General features: G+C 34.1%; 2 protein-coding genes across 3 annotated transcripts; one reads left to right on the top strand and one right to left on the bottom strand.

Moving 5' to 3' along the window:
- Positions 1 to 83: 83 nt before the first annotated feature.
- Positions 84 to 2,352, bottom strand: LOC107072841 (tRNA-splicing endonuclease subunit Sen15). The gene is made up of 4 exons (XM_015333099.2): positions 2,065 to 2,352; positions 1,892 to 1,973; positions 1,652 to 1,823; positions 84 to 1,530 (listed from the first exon to the last, which is right to left on the bottom strand). Exons 1-4 carry the CDS (start codon positions 2,086 to 2,088, stop codon positions 1,248 to 1,250), a joined length of 561 nt encoding a protein of 186 aa, XP_015188585.2. The 5' UTR covers positions 2,089 to 2,352; the 3' UTR covers positions 84 to 1,247.
- Positions 2,353 to 12,241: 9,889 nt separating this feature from the next.
- Positions 12,242 to 18,797, top strand: LOC149033580 (uncharacterized). 2 transcript variants are annotated; one of them, XR_016177669.1, is made up of 3 exons: positions 12,242 to 13,080; positions 13,853 to 16,730; positions 16,825 to 18,797. XR_016177669.1 is itself a non-coding variant. In XM_089175692.1 (2 exons), the coding sequence occupies exons 1-2, from the start codon at positions 12,840 to 12,842 to the stop codon at positions 14,008 to 14,010; spliced, it is 399 nt and encodes a 132-aa protein (XP_089031818.1). In that variant the 5' UTR covers positions 12,242 to 12,839; the 3' UTR covers positions 14,011 to 18,797. The 2 variants fall into 2 exon arrangements, 1 of the variants encoding a protein (XP_089031818.1); XM_089175692.1 differs by having other exon boundaries at positions 13,853 to 18,797.
- The last annotated feature ends 754 nt before the right edge of the window (positions 18,798 to 19,551 follow it).

The raw sequence follows: 19,551 nt of genomic DNA, 5'->3' as shown, positions 1-19,551 counted from the left end.
ATGTAGTATGTGCCTCGTATTTTGTAGAATTTAGAATGTCTTAAAGAACTATTATCTCATAAAATAAGATATACACACGTATAAAGATTTCTAAACATTTATTTATTTGATACATATATTTACAGTGGCAGCTTACTACATATCACCATTAATAAATTACATAATTCTTAGTGATATTCTCTTTAAATTTATGATCATATATATATAAACATTACACGATTCAAGAATAAATTTTTGAATAATGTATATTTTGTGTTGTTTATTTAATATTTCATTTCTAATCAATGACTAATCTCGCCTCATTGAAAAAACAAAAAAACTAGTTCCCATTGGAAGTTAACGATTAGCATGGGATTAGTATTTAAATAAACGACTGCTTTGGAGTACTGTATGTGAAGATACCTTCAAAACCATAAAAAGGAAAGTAATAAAAAAAATATATATCTCACTTATATTTTAATACAAATTAAAAAGAAATGGATCTATCACAGATAGATGATATTAATTTTTAACGATTAATTTAAACGCATTAAAAAAGTATCGTTCAATTAAGTCGTTGAATAATTTTTGTCATATTCTAAACTTCATTTAAATCAACATAATTCTGTAAACAAATTTATTTATTTAATAAATTGTTTATTATTATTGCCATCAATTTGTCTTCATCTTTGTTGATTTCCAATGGAAAGTTTTTTTACTTTTTCGATGCAAAAAATCAGTCACTACATTGAAAAGAAATATGACACAAATTATGGAAGATTACATATTTATATTTAACTCTTTTAAAATGATTACATTGTTCGCGAATATGTTTTCACTGTATAGATATTTGCATTACGAATAAGGTAATACTATTATACGAGTCAATCATAACGAGAATGTACATTTTATTACAAAGTAGATAAAAGATGGGATATTATAATGTGATACATTCTAAGATAATCAGATTTTTAAAATTATAAACCGAAGCAAAATATCAATGACGTTGGATGACTATGGTCAAGGTTAGTAAATAGTAACCATAGGATATTAGGTGACTATAATTACTATTAGTACGTAGTAAGAACATGGATAACACATTGGATGACTGTAATCACCATTAATACACGGTGAGCATACAATGTTGAGTGTGACTATATTCACTGGTGATACGTCATGAGTTTTAAACATTGACTAATTATAATCACTAGTACTATAGAAAAGTTTAAACAGATATGTATATATATTACAATATAGAGTATTTCAAATTATATTTTTACTACAGATGAAGTTTCATCAATCGATTCATCTTTTTCAATATTGCTATTATCTGTCGTTTGAGGATCGGTGTTTTTATTTTCTGCATTTATAGATTTTGCTAATTCGTATAAATTAGATGTATTTTTCTTAATATTTTTTTCTAAAGCTATTTTTTTCTCCTCTTTTTCTCTCAATAGTTTTCTCATTGCTGGAGATATCGGTTTTACAAGACCAGTACTAACACTATAAAAGACGCTAGTACTATCCGTAGATCTAAATACAAATGTTATTCTGAAATCATATAATTTTGTTATTCGATACAAAATTAGATTTATCTTATCATTGAAATAGAAATTTATAATTTTCAATGAACATATAAAAAAAGTATATGTAAAAGAATTTCTATTTTTACCGTTCTGTTTCTAATTTCTGCTGTATTTTTTCAATTAGATCTATGGTTAATGAACATGATATGGCCCATGGTACATAAATTTCAAGATTTGAATTTTTAGTTCTCTTAGTTTCTAAATAAATTAAATCTAAATCCTGATTATATTTATAATCCACGTGCCAGAATCTTTTAGCTATAAAAATATATTCTGAATAGCATTAAAACATTTTATGAAATTAATAATCATATATTAATTCTTACCTTCGCATAATTGCATGTACACATAAAATGCATTTGAAATTTTTTTAGGATCAACGCAACCTAATTTTTCTATATAATAATACTAAAAACAAAATTTAATATTAAATATTTATGTAAAAATATATTTAATTACACATTACGAATTAATTTATTAAATTAATTTGCAAACTTACACTAGGATGAATTAAATCTTGCATATTTAACAATATTTTTTATATATTATTCCAAAGAGATAATATATATGTATATGCTATATTATTTTGCTTTTATTATTTTGAGGTTATTAACATGTCAATAAACACAAATTATTTGATAAATTAAATAATTTTAACAATAAGTAAAAAATTGTTATATTGTATTAATATCCAAGTAAAAATAATGTGATTGATTAAATATGTATTAGTGTTTCTTTGTTATTATTTATTATTCAAACTTTGGAAGTTCAATAATAGTTTACATTTCAAATAGTACACATTCAACTAAAAATACTAAGAAAACGCAGATTCCTATATTAACGACTAAGATTATTTATGTATGTATTCACAGCTAATATAGTAGAACATTAGAAGTGCACTTTTCATGTAAAAAATTCATCTTAGTTAGTACTTTAAGGTAGGGATCCTATAGGAGGGATGAGTCATGTACATTGCTGGGGGACCGGAACTCGATTTTGCGCGCGAATGATTCAAACATTAAAATAATTATGAAATAATGAATTGCATCAAATACAGAAAAAAAAGAACTATATTTAATGATAATTAAAAATTTATATTAAAATAGAATAGGTTACATGAAAAAATTAATTATAAATTCAAGCGGTCCCCCAAAATTTTCAGCCAATGGCACATGAGCTGAATATGAATGGCGTATTCCTCCTACAGGATCCCTACTTTAAGGGTCCCTACTTTAACCCGATGACAGTACAATACTATCAAAGAATACATTATTCTATCTACATATTATCGCATACTGGTGGTCTCGGTGTTAACTAACAAGGAGTGGCCGTGATCGTTCTCTCTTTGATTTTTTTGAAATTTGGCACACGTGTAGTTACCTGTAAAAAGATTCATTATGCCTTTAAACTAGCCGCAGATGGCCAGCTGTTCACGAATAATCGCTAATTAAAATTGTACATAAATATGTATTCATTTAGCTGAATAGTGTAATTTCCTACAATAGCGGCGATGTATGTGTCTCAAAATGCGTCGATATTATGATCTTTTCGAATGTTGAACGAGAATTAAGTTTCTTTATTTCTTCGAAGATATTTATTTGTTTTTCTTTTTTCAATTTTCTTCTCATTCTTTTTTTTCATTATTGTAAAGTAAGCATTTAAGGTAGTTCGAGCGTTAGGTAACGTACCTAGTGAAGGGCCCCAAGGGGGCTTTAATTTTTATTCAATTAATATTTAAATTTATGGTTTAATTTTTATTTAGAGATATATAATTGACTTTTAAATGAAAATATTCATACATAAATAAACTTAAAAATACAAAAATTGGTAAAATCCACATTCGCCTTTCTTAAGTGAACGTATATGTTACGACCCTGGTATCGGAAATCTGGAAACATCGCAATATAAAACATACTAATATGTTTATATTTTAATTTTAACTTGTGGCGTCTCGCACCAGCGCAGTGCCGACACCTCTCGACCAACAGCGCGCAGCTGTAGCAGCGCGTGCAGGAAAAGTGCTGACACCTCTCGGCCGCCAGCACTAACATACGCAAGCACCTCGTGACGCGGTTCCGCAGGGGCATCTGATTCAGTGCTGTCAGATCGTGGGTAAATCTTACCCTCTCCCTGTGCCACTGGGATTGCACACAATGAGAGTTTTCCATGTCCGTGTGTTTGGGATTTCGAGGAAAGCCGAGTGTAACCGAAGTTGGCGGTTGGCCACGAAGTGGCACATTATGAAAGCGACTCGTTTCCATGTGTTCGGACGACACGAGTCGCTTTCATAGTGTGCCACTCCGGCGTGCCCGCCAACTTCGGTTACACTCGACTTCTTTCGACAAAATGTTTCGACAAAAACAATTTTATGCAAAATGGATAAAACATAACCATTTCATAGTTCAACTCCACACAGGACACGGTAATATTAAACAGAAACTCAAGAGTCTTAAATTAGCAGACACTGATATTTGCAGCTGTGGTGAAGTCGAATCAGTCCGACATATCATCTTTGACTGTATGCTCCTAAATGACTCAAGGCTTAGTCTAAAACAGGCTATATTAGATAAATACAATATTTGGCCATGTGATTACAAGTGCTTAGTATCCAAAAAAATTTTTTGCATTTTTAATGAATTTTCAGTTACAGTACTAAAGAACAAGGACATATGCATAAGAACGTAAGCAATCTTGATCCCTGCAAAAGAAGCTGTAGACGTAACCGCAGGCACCATTTGGTGTACCGATACAGCTGGGTTGTAAAATTACCCAAATACTAGCAATAATATCTGATGCTAGCCTGCATGAGACCGAGCAATTGCTGGTGACCCCGCCTCCTCGCGGCCCCCGCTGGACAACGTTTTGCTGGTAAATCTTAATGATTTGCCAGCAAAACGGCTAAGTGGGTCACTTCCCAGCTTTGGGACGGTCTACCTCTCTGATGATCCAGAAATGGTGAAGAGGGGGTTTTTCCAAGCCCAATGATCATAACACCTACGGTCATTGTTCTCTTCGCAATGGTTTTACGCATTCAACATCACGTGTAATAGGCAATAGCCTGAGACACAGCTGGGCGAGCACTTGCTCGACGTATGCTCAGAATTAAACTAGATACCACTTCTCTTTCGTACTCTTTCCTCGTCTTCTTTCCTTCTCATAACAAGTCCTGAGAAGGACTGGAATGCGGCCCACCTCCCCGGGGTATCCAGGGAGGCCCTGACTACCTCAGGGAGAGTGGGTCGCACCCCACCTATCGCCGACACCAGATCGCTTCTGGCATCTGCCCACGCCGTTCAATCGACCAGCGTGTGCTCCGCATCGTCAATCAATGCCCCGCAGTGAAAACATCGCAGGGATTGCCTTTTCCCTATCTTATATACGTACGCGGAGAAGCAGTCATGGCCGGTTATCAACTGAATGGCGTGAAAGGTCGACTCAAAAGAATGCGGCCTCCCAATCCACTCAGTCAACCTACCGACCAAAGCACCCCTCACACGTACCTCCGTCGCATCCGGGGAGTCAACCAAAGCTAATTCCTCCTCCCTCCACGCGGTAATGGCCCCCCGCCTGACAAGAATTACAAGCCTGGCCTTAGTGCTCAGAGGGTCAGGTCCCTCCACACCTCTAAGGGTAGCATAAGCCTCCGCCAGTCAAGGAGCCAGATCATCGAGGGGAATAATCCCCGCAATCATCATTGTCGCGTGGAAAGAGGCCGTCCTGTAGGCGCAGCACACCCTAATCGCCACCCTATGCTGCAAGGCCCGGACAGCCTTCCTGATCCTCATGTCCTCTACGACAGCGCGCCACCACACTAGAGCCCCATAGAGGAGCATCGAGTGGACCACGCTGCCGTAGAGGCGCCGCTTCCTTTTCCTAGGTCCGTGGAGACTCGGAAGGATTCTCCCAATGGACCTAAGGACACCCTCCACCTTAGGGATCAAGGTCTCGAAGTGGGGCCTGAAAGTCAAGCCCGAGTCCAACACAACCCTCAGGTATTTTACCCTAGTTCCTATGCATATAGAAGACCCCTTAAGTCTGATCTTAGGGGGAGTGACATTCCTGCGTCCGCGGAGGGCAGAGTCAGGGAAGGCCATGGCCTCCGTCTTATGCGGCGCCACTTCGAGGCCCAGTCCCTTAATTGCACCTACAATGACCTCGAGGTCACGTTAAGCATTCAAAACCGCCTGCGACAGGTCCCGCCCCGCTGACAAGAGGGCCGTATCGTCTGCATAGCAGACACCACGGGAACCATCTATCAACGGGACACGGAGGACACTGTCATAGGCCACATTCCACAACGTGGGGCCGAGGACAGATCCCTGTAGCACACCACAGCGCACGACCCTACTCGCGAGCTCCCCGTCCCTAGTGCTATACACTAACTTGCGATTGTGGAAATAGTCGCACAAAATGTTCAACATATGTGGCGGAAGACCTTTGTGTTCCAAGGCCCCCACAATAACTCTCTTTCCAGCTGGCCGGAAACGTACCATTATTCACGCAAGCCGAGAAGCATTGTGCGAGGCCACGGCTATAAAGCGCCGACGCATTTCGCACAACACAGCCCGGCACCCCGTCAGGGCCAGGAGCCTTTCTTCCTATTATCCTCGCAGCGGCAGCAGAGACCTCCTCCTCCGAGACGCTAGCATCCCCCCGTGCAGTCACAGATGGTGGGGTATACGCCGGCTGGTGTGGAAATAACCCCGCCAGGACGTGCTCGAGGTCCGCCCCCTCCAATGTCTCGGTAATGGGTGGAGCAAAAGGTTATAGTTTGCCATGACCATTTTCTATGGCCTACCCCAAGGGTCCTCATCCAGCGTACTTATGAAGTTTCGCCACGCCCTCCTCTTGGCCTCCTTTATGGCCCGAGCCAGAGCCCCCTTAGCGATCCATCGGGTCTCCATGCACCGTTCGATCTCCCGGGCATCCTGTCTTCTCCTGGCCCTGGTCAGCCGCCTCCTGGATGCCGTCGCGGATGCCCTGAGGTCAGCGATCTCAGCTGACCACCAGGGAACACTTCTACCGTTGCCCCGGGTTCCCGACCTGGACATGGCAATGTCGCACGCCTGTCTCAGGGTGTCCCGAGCCCATTTGACGCACTTACGCACACAATCACTAGCACCCACCCCCGTTAGAAGCGCCGCGGAAAGTCTGTCTTGGTCCAAGGTACCGATTGCCCAACGGGGAAGTCTTCTTCCCCGCGAGAGAAAGTTTCAGAACCCTGCAGCCCCCTGGCCATAATTGAAACTTATATACAAGGGACTCAGCCTCATCCACCCTCCAGTCCGAGAGGCGGACCACGTGGACTAGGTCAGCACTCGATCGCTGCATCTCCGCGACGGACCTGGCGAGAGCCCATACCTCCGCCAATACTCGATCGTTTATACTTACCATATTCCGGTCCTGAGCATGGGGAGCCGGAGCACATTCCCTTGTCCTCTGGCCCCTTTCTAATGTCTTAACCTTCTCCAGGGCGAGGTTGCGGCGAGCCTTTAGTTCTCTCATTTCACCCCGAATCTGCCGGATCGCCTCACTCTCGGAGAAGGCAGCGCCTTCGCCAGTGAGGCGCCGCTCCATCTCTGCAACCAAGCTGAGGGCACCGCTGAGGCTGCTCCTCATGCGTTTGGAAATATCGTCCTTCAAGTTTCGGAACCTCTTCCTGTCCTCTTCTGCGGCGATGATCAGCTTTCTGGCCATCTTTGCGAGTCGTTCTGACTCCAGCAAGCGGACCGAGGATATCGTTGGTGCCTGATCCGCCTGACCAGAGAACCCCGCCGCCGGATCTTCCTCCTCTTCGGATGCAGTGGCCTGCCGTCTCCTCTTCTGGCCTTGGTTGTAGGTCACTGAGACAGCCCCACTGAGTCCCAGCTTCTCGATGGCGCGAGCAGCCCTCTGCCACTCCTCTAGTCCATCGTCATCTATCCTTCCTGGCGCATAACTGCCACTGCAGGCCAGGTTGCCTACCTGCAGGGACCTTTCCGACGTATTTCCCAGAGCCGAGGCCGGGTTGCCTACCTCAGGCTCATGACAGTAGCTGGCTGTCGACGACTAGGGGCCTGTCAGATCACTACCTACAGCCGCCGTGATTCGGATAACGCCCCCGGACCTACTAATTCTGGTAGTTTTTCCTGCCATATTAAATTTTATTAGTGTGGAGACAAGCTCCGATGGGGAAAGGAAAGGAGCAAAAAGAGTAGAAAGCGGGATAGAAAGAGTAAAAGTTAGGAGAAATAGCCATTCAAGAGCACACACTCATACAGGATTTTTAGGAAGGAAGAGCTATGATGGGAGAGGAGTAGGGATAGCAGGATCATGTTACACTCGGCAAAGGAGGGAGTGTTTAACATGAAATTGCGAAGGCAAGGGCGGAACCTTGAGTCAGAGCATTATCCGGTCCACAGGAAAATGATGACCGCTACCTAGTCCCCTTTTAGTTTTACGACAAGCAGGGGATACTGTGGAAGAATTCTACGATCCCCTTCCCACAGGGGAAGAAACGTGGTCTATTCTTTGTCAACGTTCCTCACTAGTGTGAAGGAATTACCCTTCACACAAGATCATGGGAACATTTAAGCCTCCCCACCACGACAAGGTGGTAGACCATCGGGGAGGACCCTGACGCAACCTTGACGTAACCCTGACGGTTGCTGTGTGCAAACAACAAGGTTGTTGTGTGCGAACAACAATATTGCTCTTTATTGGCGCATTAGCGGAATTTTTGCTGCAGTGACGTTAATACGTAAGTACCAAAATTACTTATATTGTTTTACTTTTCAATCCAATTAAGAAGTAATAGCCGATGACATGAAATAAATTCTTAAAAAAGTTGCCAATTAACAATGTGTTAATAAATTTTATTTTTATTTTTTACTAGAGAATTTTATATTAATTTTATAAAAAATGAAATTAAAAAAGCATTTGTGTTATAGGGAATCTCATTTTTTGTGTGTGCTAATGTTTTAAATTTTATTAAGAAATAGACATTGTTAAACAAGTAATAAAATAAATAATTATAAATTAAATAATAAATATATATGAGCTGCTTATTTTGAGAGTGGCCTAACTCCATTTATGTTCGAATCGAGATATTGAAGGGTTTCGTTTCAATGCAATGAAAAATATACATACAAGATATTAACGAGTTATACTGCTTAAGTGTATCTAAAGGCTTTAAATTTATATTTCCTATTAAAATAATGGCAATTATTAAGTGAATAATATGCGTTTTCTAACAACGAATGGAGTTAGGCCACTATCAAAATCAACAATTTGATTTGTTATAAAATTTCGAAGGAACTTAACATTATTCAACATAATTTAGGATGTTTAAAATTGAAAAAACAATATTCAATTTATTTTACATATCTCTAAAACACTTCAGAAACATAATTTTGGAAGTGAAAACTTCTTTAGAATAGAGAGTGATTTGAAAAATTGAAACACGGCAGCGATGCAGCGGTTCGATGCAGCGGCCACGATACTCAGTAAAAAAAAAAAAGAGACAATCATATAGGATTGAGCCTGCGAGAGAATGAGACAGAATATAGCTATAAAGTTTTTTCTATTCTCGGTCTCCTCTTCATGCTATGCTTCTTATTTATCGCTCCTGGATGTACATGTGTGTGTTTGTGTGCGACTGCATACTACGAAGCGTAGACACAAATACAATAATTTCGATACTATACCTTTTTGTAGGTAGGAGCGATAGAAGGATAGAAGACTAAACAGAGATAAGTAAGTAGGTATTCGACAAAAGAATAAGGTACAAACGAACCGACGGTCAAAATAAAGAAAGAGGGTGTTAACTCGATGTTCTTGGAAAATGGAGTTAGGCCACTTTCAAAATAAGAGGCCCATATATAATAAATAAAAATAAATTTGTAGCGTGCCTGTAACGAAAAGAAAAAAAAGGAAAAAAAGAAAAACAAATAAATATCTTGGAAGAGATAAAGAAAATAAATACTATGTCAACATTCGAAAAGATCAAAATATCGACGCTTTTTGAGACACACCATCGCCGCTATTGTAGGAAACTTCACTACACAGCTAAAGGAATACATATTTATGTGAAATTTCAATTGGCGATTACTTGCGAACGGCTGGCCATCTGCAACTAGTTTAAAGGCCCAATGAATCTTCTCATAGACAACTACAAGTGCGCCAAATTTCAAAAAAATCGGAGGGGGAACAATCACGGCTTCTTTTTGTAAGATGAGTTATTTACATGAAAAATGCATTTCTACTGATTTTTGTTGTTCTATATACTTTGATATTATTGATTGGAAGAATTCTATAAGTGCTAATGTAGATAACTATCATTAATATGATATCTGTAAAATTATATTTTTTGTAATGAGTTATTTAAATTGATAAATTAGAAACTTGCATGTACATATATATATATATATGTATAATGCATATTCTTTCATAATGATTTGCAAAAAGAAAATTTCTATTTTTATTTGTTTTTTTTATTGACATGTAAAAGATTTACGATTGAATATTTTTGAAGTGAAACTTCTTAGTCGACCGTAACGATAAAATTTTATGAAATAATACTAAACGGGAGGAAGAATAGTGATAAGGAGAGAGAGAGAGAAAAAAGAGAGAAGAGAAATCACTATAAAATTGGATGTGTGTGATGTAAGAGAAGAATCAATTGATAGTTGAATATTTGCGAGACACAATAGAAAGTAAAAATGATGTAACTTTAAAATTCTTGAATATTTATTTTTTATAGCATATTAGAAATAAATTAATTGTGTCAATGCTAGAAAAAAAGATGTAATTGAAAAAGAAAAAGATAATTTCACCAATAAAGTTAAATTAAATAAGACATGATAAATATATTATGAACAAATTTTGAATACCTTTTGACGGTGAATATACCTCTATCTCAGTCGTTATTCTAGGAGTCTACGTTTTCTTAATTATTTAAAAAAAAAATAAATATTTTTTTAAAAACTATTCTGGAAATAAACAAATTGTACTATAGTATCTAATACAATAGTATTTTGTACCAAAAATATCAGTATATAAATATATATTATATTTAGTCACGAGAATTTAGTGTAAATTACTAAAATCTGTATGAAAAAATTCAATTTTAGAAAAAAAATGAAACGATAAATTTATTAATATTTTTAATAATTGTTTCTATTGCATTGATATTTATTCTATAATCATTACAGCTATTTTAATTCGACAATTAAATTTATTTTTTTTTAATTAATAGAATTTTACAATATTTTGATAAGTCTAATAGAAATATACTATTATATATATATATACGGTCTTTTATTTATATAATCTATTTTGAACACTTTTCAAAATATAACGAATTTAAGAATGTAATCAGTTTGTACATTTAAAAACATTCGTCGAATTATTTAATAAATCATGTTAAACATTTTTTGAATTATTTTAATAAATTATTTTCAAACATATTTGACACGTTTAAACTAATTATTAGTTCTGTAGAAGTTCGCACATTAGTCCTGTATGGAGTTTCGAAGTGTTAATGCTCATGCCTCCCGCTATTCATATGCCCACTCTATACAACCTTTTGGGCCCGTTAACAAAAACGTTTTTCTTATTCTTCTATTGGACCATTACTAAGACACATCTTATTGTTAGACGACAAAGAACAAACAAAGAGTCCATAAGGAACTGACAAAACAAGCGAAGTACAACAACCTTTTATATTATAAAATATCCTTATATTTCTACAGTGGAGCGAGAGGTAAGTTACTCATCAAACTTCTGACATTAATTATTACTATATTTAAGTAATTATTAAATAAGTAAATAAATTATTTTTTTTATTAATTGTAATAATAATTTTTATAATTTTTATTATTAATTATTAGATTATAAGATTATATTATTATAGATTATTTATTATTATATATTATTATAGATATTATTATAGAATTATTTATTATTAGATTATAGATTATTAATAAATTAAGACTACTGGACCGGGACTCGAACTCGGATCTTTCACTTTTTGGGCAACTGCTCTTTTATGCATTAAGTTATCCAGAGCCCACCGACCAATTCTTCTCAACGAATGATCAATAAGTTTGGCATAGAGGCGCTCGTCCCACATATGTTTCTTTTTATTTACCTTCGCTAGAATACGTGTCCACTGTAATAATAGTTTAACGTGTTTTTACAGCTGTAACTTTCAGAATTTTTAAAAATAACTAAAAAATATATTTTTATATATTCTTTTAATTACCATTTATAAAATATTATTAAATGTTACTTTACTAGATGGAAAAAAAGCAACATATCAAATATAGAAAGTGAAAGTTGTTTAAAATGTATTCATTCAAGGTTATCAAGTTGTTATATATATCGTGAATTTTTGTTACTTTCAATTTATTTGCAATAATTACTTTTTCAAAAGTTATCGACCTTTGAAGCATTCGATTTTAAAAGGTCAAGGAAAAGTTTAAATGTTGTCGACGTGATAAAGTAGTAGAATATAAATTATTTATTTAATAGAAATATTTAATTAATAAGAATAGCTAACGATAATTAAAAAAAACTTTTGCTAATATAAATTATTTATTTATTAAATACAAATATTCATTAAATAATAAAGTAACAATTTTTAAATATTGTAAACAAATATACATACCTCAGTTAACCTCAATGATACAAAAATACTTTAAAAAAGATTATACAAACAACTTCTATTATTAATATTCACAAACAACTAATATTTTTGAAGATATTCACAGTTATTTTATTTTATTATTATCAATCATCACAGTATGCAATAATTAAAAATACATAAATAAGTTTTACTTGTATCGATATAAACACGTGTTGTGTACTTAGAAATGCCAAAATAAATATCTTGAACATAGATAGCAATCCACGCTAAACTTAAAGGAGATTTATCGACTAACTTTATGCTGTTAATCTCATGTCGCTGTGCACGCGCATCGTAAAATTTTGGATTAGGAAATATAACAGCAATATACTTTCACTTGGGTTGTGTAGTAACTTTTCAACAGGTTCATTTAGTTCTTTCACGTTCGTCGTGTATCATCAATCGAGTATGGTTTCAAGTAATATCATTTGTATATTTTCTCTTTTCATGTTTTTTTCCTTTTAAATATTTATGTAGTTATTACTTTGTATTATTTATATTTTTGTTCAGTGTAACAATAATAGATATACTACTCAAATAAGTGAAAGTAGCCTAAAAATTGAATTTTTTTGACAAGTATTCTACATGAAATAAAAAAAATACACCGAATGTACAACAGAACAACATCAAATTGTGAAAATGGCACGTTCAGGATTCAAATTACTCACAGGATTTCTTTTTTTTTTTTTAATTATTGTACAGCAAATCAAATGAAAGAATTGAAGATCCATACGTTGCCTGTCTATGCAATGTTAGCAAACGCAGAACTTTTAAACTCAACTCAATGTGGAAAGGAACTTACTGAATTTCGACAAGCCATTGATCAGCAAAAATTATGGAGTTTAAAAGGTATGAGAAAGTACAAAATAATATCTTCTATTAGAGATTATATTCACTAATTGTAGAAAATAATTATTCATTTAATTATAAACGAGATATTGGAATGCTTATTGTAATCAAGCATTGATGTATATATGAGTATGTATTGTTATTTACTTCAAAGAAGAAACAATATTGCAGGAATAGAAATATGAAGGGAAACACTTTTATACTCAGCAAATAATAAGTTTAATTTATTTAAAAAGTTATATTATATTAGATATTTATTTAGAAAAGGGGTTTTTAACACATACGAAATTTTGCACGAGAACTTTCTCTTCGTCTTCTTGGTAAAAATTGAGTTTATATGTTTCATTTTTGCTTGATCGAAATTAGATTCTTTAAGAAATTTAATTTTTACGGGAATAATTTCAAATTTTTCAAATTTTTGTTATTATATTATTATTATTATAAATAGAAAACCTTACAATTGAACAAATTTACAATAGAATAACTTTACAATTTGAAAAGTGATAGTTTTTATTAGCTACTCCCATTCCAAGATCATACCGGTGCCTTTTCATATAAATGGTAACAATATTATAATAAATAAGTCCTACAAATCATACATATACTCTTGAAACTGTGCTTTCGTCTCATTCTCTCGAAACTTAGATTTTTGAAGGTTCACTTCTAACACGTGTTATCTGCACACATGATATTTTTTTCTAAGTCGCACATAAAAATTAGTTTCTATGAACATAACGATGAATTTAGTATTTTTTTTTTTTTTTTTTTTAAGTAATCGATGCAAGTGGAAAACCCAGATCAGGATTTATATATGGCAATAATTATTGGTTGGGTAGCAGAAGTCAATGCGAAGATGCAGGAAACAGAAAGCCCTATGAATTGTTGCCAGACGTATTACGAAACAATTCAAAATATCGTCATATCGAGTAAGAATTTTCACCATTCGAAGTGAAATTCTTCGTTGCTAATTTTCAACATAATAGCACTTTACAATATCGCACCGAATTGCCTGAAGATGTAAGTTTCTATTAAAAATAAAAATATAGTAAAAATATAGTATAGCAATATTATAACATAATATAGAAATAGTATAACAATACATATTGCCCACGGGTCACGTGTATAAGGGAGAATGTATTTCACGACTTTACTAGTTATTCTGTAGAATGTCATGATAGTTTTAATCTATCTAAAAAATTTTCTTTCGTTAGAAATTTTTAGAATTGTATGGTGAAGAAAGTAATCTCAAACAATTTTAAGTGTAACAATTAATTAAAATTAGAAATGCTGTGTACAAATTCCTTGAAAAGTTTCGGTCAATTTACAAATAGTGCTTCAGTGGTTCGAGTATAAAGCAGGGTGATGAAGGGGGAAGTGATTTCTAGCTAAGAGAAAAAAAAAACAACAAATTGTGAAACATTAAAGGTGTGGGGACTTTGAAAGTTCTAGAAATAAAAGATTTAAGAGTGATTATCTGTTTTTAAGTGATCTTTGAATGAATATTGATCCTCAAACAATAACAATTATGAATTTAGTTATTCGAAAAAATTCGATCTGATATATCTAATAAATATATCTGATTAAAGCTCATTTAACAACTACCCTAAGATTTTCAGTTTTTATTTTCTTAAAAATTGTCGTGTATTTTTTACTAGAATAGCTTGGAATTTTTTCATTTCTCCCTTATTGTACTCCAAATACAACAAACTGAATCACATCATACAGATTGACTAAAACCATTTGGATATTCTGCAGAATTTTTTAATTATACACGTTACCCGTAAAATATCAAATATAAATAATATTAAGGCCTTATTCTACTTTGAACGCCTAAAAAAACGCTATTTTTATGAATTTTTTTAAGAACATTATTATTTTTATTGATGTAAAACTTTTTTGGGTTGTTAAATACACTCTTTAAGAATAGAATAAAATTTTTTTTTTATTGATTCAAACACTTTTAAGGTACAAAAATTGCACTCAAACAGGAGTCTTTAAGAAGTACGTAGGTGTGCGCTGTTGAAAAAATCTGAAGGTCGGTCCATCTGAAACCAAAAAATATTTTAGTTTTATGTTTGTTATACCAGTGGCTATATCCCGTACCAAAATTTTTAATTTTTATGCAAAAATAACAAAATGGCGGAAAAAGAAAAAAAAACATGTTTTTTTTGCGATTTTTTTCCAAAAAAATATAGTAAAAATTAGAATTTTGCAATAATCAAGGTACGGGATATAGCGATAGGTTTAGAGAATATGTAGTTAAAATTTCATAAGGATCGGAATAGTAGTTTCTGAGATTTTTTCAACAAGCGGTTCAAAAACGTTGTTTCGAGAAAAACGCGTTCAAAGTTCTTGTTCGTAAAAAAACGTAAAAAAATGTGACACGCTTAATCAGCAATGCCCTAGCCGTACATTATTCCTTCCACATCTTCTAATAACTCCATTTCTTGTGACTTAGCCTTTCTACGTTGAATTCTCATCTCCTTAGAAGCCTCCAACGACTGTTGTTCAGCTAAGTGGACACGGTGGATATCGCACACGCTGGCAAACAATTCGCGTTCTCGCCAATTTTCATCCCCATAACATTCATTATTTTTAATACAGGTTGATATCCTTCGTTAAATATGCAAGCTGCAATGTATGTTGCAATTTCAACTATTACTTTTCCATTGAAACAATGTTTTGGCGCAATACTCCAGATGCAGCAGTTGTAACTTTCATTGTTATTCTGAGTATTGCCGCCGTGACATCTTTGCAGCAAATCTTCTCTTGTCAAGTCCTCGTAGATAGGTTTTAAAACCTCTTGAACGTCTTTAGAAAAAAGCAGGCGGATGTTTAAAATTATTTAAAGTTTTGGTAGCTTCAGTCTTGAAGTATTTGGACCAGCTGTCCGCTCCGACCGGACAATACATATGTTGTGGTCGAGCATCAGTTGAACTCTTTTTTACTTTTTTTCACATATTTATATCATAAATGTGTTTACATAGGAATCCGAAATCACTGAAAGGGCACTACACTGCACAATAGTTTTTGTCGCGCTTCGTTTCACTAAGATCGATAGCGTATTCAAACAGGAAATAAAATACATAAAGAACTAAATATTAAACTTATCGTCTACGATAGCGTATTTAAATAGGAAATAAAATAAAGAAATAACTACATATTAATTTTATCGCCTACAACTACCATATACGTGCTCCGGTACACACAGCGGCAAGGATAAAGTAGTGCGCTCAGATAGTAGCGTTGAAAAGGTACAGTTTAAATGCTCCGATCATTCTAGAATTTTGACTATATATTCTAGAACGATCGGAGCATTTAATAAATATATATTTTTTTTAATTTAAATAGACTGCAATAAATTTTATTTATTTGGATATCGGAATACAAACAATTTATGGTTTTCTTGCATAAATTGGTTCAAAGTTAGAAATATAATTGATTAGAATATCTCACTTATTTTTCGCTACTTCTGCTATTTTAGATTGACACCTACATTCATGATATTAATTGGATTTCTGCAGATAAGTGTAACATGGTACAGAAAAACTTCTCTCTTTTTAATAGCGGATCGTTACCACGAAAATTGTCCAAAATATTGGTGGAGAAACATTCTTTATATTCACAACCTTTTTAGTCCACAAGATATGGTATGGATCTATGCTAATTGAAATTTTTAAAATTTTCGTTATAATTATTTAATAAAAGATATAATATAACTTATCGCGATATCGATCTTTACAGTGTATGAATTGGAGCTGATACTTGGCGAGCGATATGCAATACTTCGTCATAATAAATTTTCTGTTATACTTATCTTCAACGTAAGGCCACTCACATTTTAATAAACATTTATTTTTGTATGTTGGAATATGTAACTCGGATTCAAGAACGAAAATCAATCTCTTTGGTTCTCTTCTTTCTGGTCTAAGAGGGCCATAGTTTTCTATTAACACGTTTAAACTTGCATGGTGTGGAGATCGGCTGACGTCATGGATGCCGCCGATGGACTGACCTGACCATATGCCTATTGTGTGTAAGCGTTCGTTCCTTTTTTAGTCTATAAGAAACAGCCCTTCGGTAAAGACGTGTCATTCCTTGTGCACTTAAATATTAAAGTTTTCTGGTTATAAAATTATATTTTGTGTTAATATTCATTTAGAAGAACCCAATAATCCTACATTGTATATAAAATTCTTTTTAAACGTAAATTATTGCAATTGATCAAACATAATTTTATTTCAGGTACTTTAAAGTAGCAGCTAGTTTGTTTGGCTTATTGTTTACCTCATCTATAATTCTAACTGGCATTTTAGCCTAAATTTATGATTATACGCCTGCGTAAATATCAATATTAATTATTATACATATTTGTGGTAATGTATATTTGGCTATAATTTTATAGAAAGTTTACTTAAAATAGGAATTGTGAATAATGAGGAAGTGTTTCACAAAAATTGCTGGGTTATTTTACTGAATGCAAAGTTGGTTTCGTTTAATTTATAAAATGGTCTTTTCAGTGGAATGTGTTTCATGTTAGAAAGGAGAAATCTGAAGCAATTGTTATTGAAACAAATAGTGAAAACATGAGATTTCTGTCTTTCTACTCTAAACATAGTCAATTAAGGGTTCATTCTGGTTCTTACGCCGAAAAAAAGGCTATTTTCACGATTTTTTTAAGGCTTTGTAGGATATATATACATATGAAAGTTGTTGGGTATGATAAATACACTCTAGAAGTACGAGACAAAAATTTTTTTTTATTGTTTTTAACATTTTTGGACACTCAAAATGGCTGACAAACGTGAACCCTTCAAAAGTAGGTATGCTGTTGGCGGGCATCGAAATTTGAGAACGGGTGATCTGACAGAAAAAAATTAAACGGTTTCAAATTCAGTATGACAATGGCTATCGGGAATGCTAAAATTATCAATTTTTATGGAAACAAAACAAAATGACGGCCATTTTTCGAAAAATAAAAAAATCGTTGATTTTTGTCGCATTTTCTTGTAAAAGAAAAAATAGTAAAAATTAATATTTTTACTTGGTTATAGCATGCGAGATAGCCATTCTTGTTTAGAGTATGTGGTTAGAATTTCAAAAGGATCGGTTGAGTAGTTTCGGAGATATCATGCCCGCCAACCGAAATAACGTTGTTTCGAGAAAAACGCGTTTAAAGTTTCTTTTAACAAATTTTTAAAAAGTCTGACTTTACCTTATTCTGGGATGCCTGCACCATACAGTATGCCTTCTGCTTCTTCAAAATACTCATTTTCTTCCACTCTAGCCTTTTTTCGTTGTGTCCTGGCCTCTATCAAAGCTTCTCCGCTCAAACGATTGGCTGAGCGCACGCGCGTGTTGTCGCGGTTATGAGCGTAATTGACTACGATAGGGCCAAGTTTTATCACCAAAACGTGCATTATTTTCAGTATTGGTTCAAAACCTTCGTTGAATATACAAGCTGCCAATTTACAAGCTATTTCAACAATTTTTTTTACCATTAAATAGGTGTTTAGGCACCATAGCCCAAACGTGTTTGTTGAAGCACTCATTATTATTTTAAGTGTAGCCACCTAAACATCTTTCAAGTAATTCTGTTTTTGTCATGTCAACATCAACTTTTTGTTTTTTGCAGCTGTATTCATGCAGAGACATTTCCACTTACACCATCGCAGATGGTTTGTCTCCTCTATCTGTAATATCTCTATGTGTTTGGGTCGCAAAATAATATACTTAAACTGCTCGGATCGTTCTAAAATTTTTGTATGATAATTCTTCATATGTCTACTTTCGAAAAATGCAAAAAAAAATTGATTTTTTCAAAATGATAAACCAGAATGAACCCTTAAAGCACATTTTCTTGATCGACCAAAACGCGTTAGGAATTTTATGGAATTACGGGACATTTTACACAATGTCCTACTTAGACGAGCATTTTATGGGATGTTCATAGTAATATATTCCCTGTTATATACATATAAAAGTGTTAAAACCCTTTCGATACTTGTGATTTACATATTAGTCGACCATGTAATTGCTCGTATATACAACTGACTGATTTATGCATTTATTATGTAATGTAATATTCGGCGATAAATATTTAAGAGCATATTTATATATTACGATACTCGAATTAAATATGTTTTAATGAAAGGGTTAATTGATCAATAAATTGACATTTGATTGTATTATAGATTGAACAAGCAGTACGAGTTATTTAAAGTACTATGCTATTCACCATTGGTTAGAATAGGACCTTATTTCGTTGGTGTGGTCACTGCATATATTGTTGTTAAATAAAAAAAAATAAATTACATTGGAAAAAGGTAAAAAGATATATTAACCGTTTGTTATTTTTAAATTGTAATGTTAAATCTAATGTTGATATAACTGATTTTAGAAAACAATAATACTCTTTTGGATACTAGCCAGTCTATGTAGTTTATTAGTACTCTTTGGATTACATGAAAA

The sequence above is a fragment of the Polistes dominula genome, unplaced genomic scaffold (assembly GCF_049000335.1).
Source record: "Polistes dominula isolate Pdom_NZ unplaced genomic scaffold, Pdom_raw_medaka contig_32, whole genome shotgun sequence".
Classification (NCBI taxonomy): domain Eukaryota; kingdom Metazoa; phylum Arthropoda; class Insecta; order Hymenoptera; family Vespidae; genus Polistes; species Polistes dominula.
This window is presented reverse-complemented; position numbering and strand designations above follow the sequence as displayed.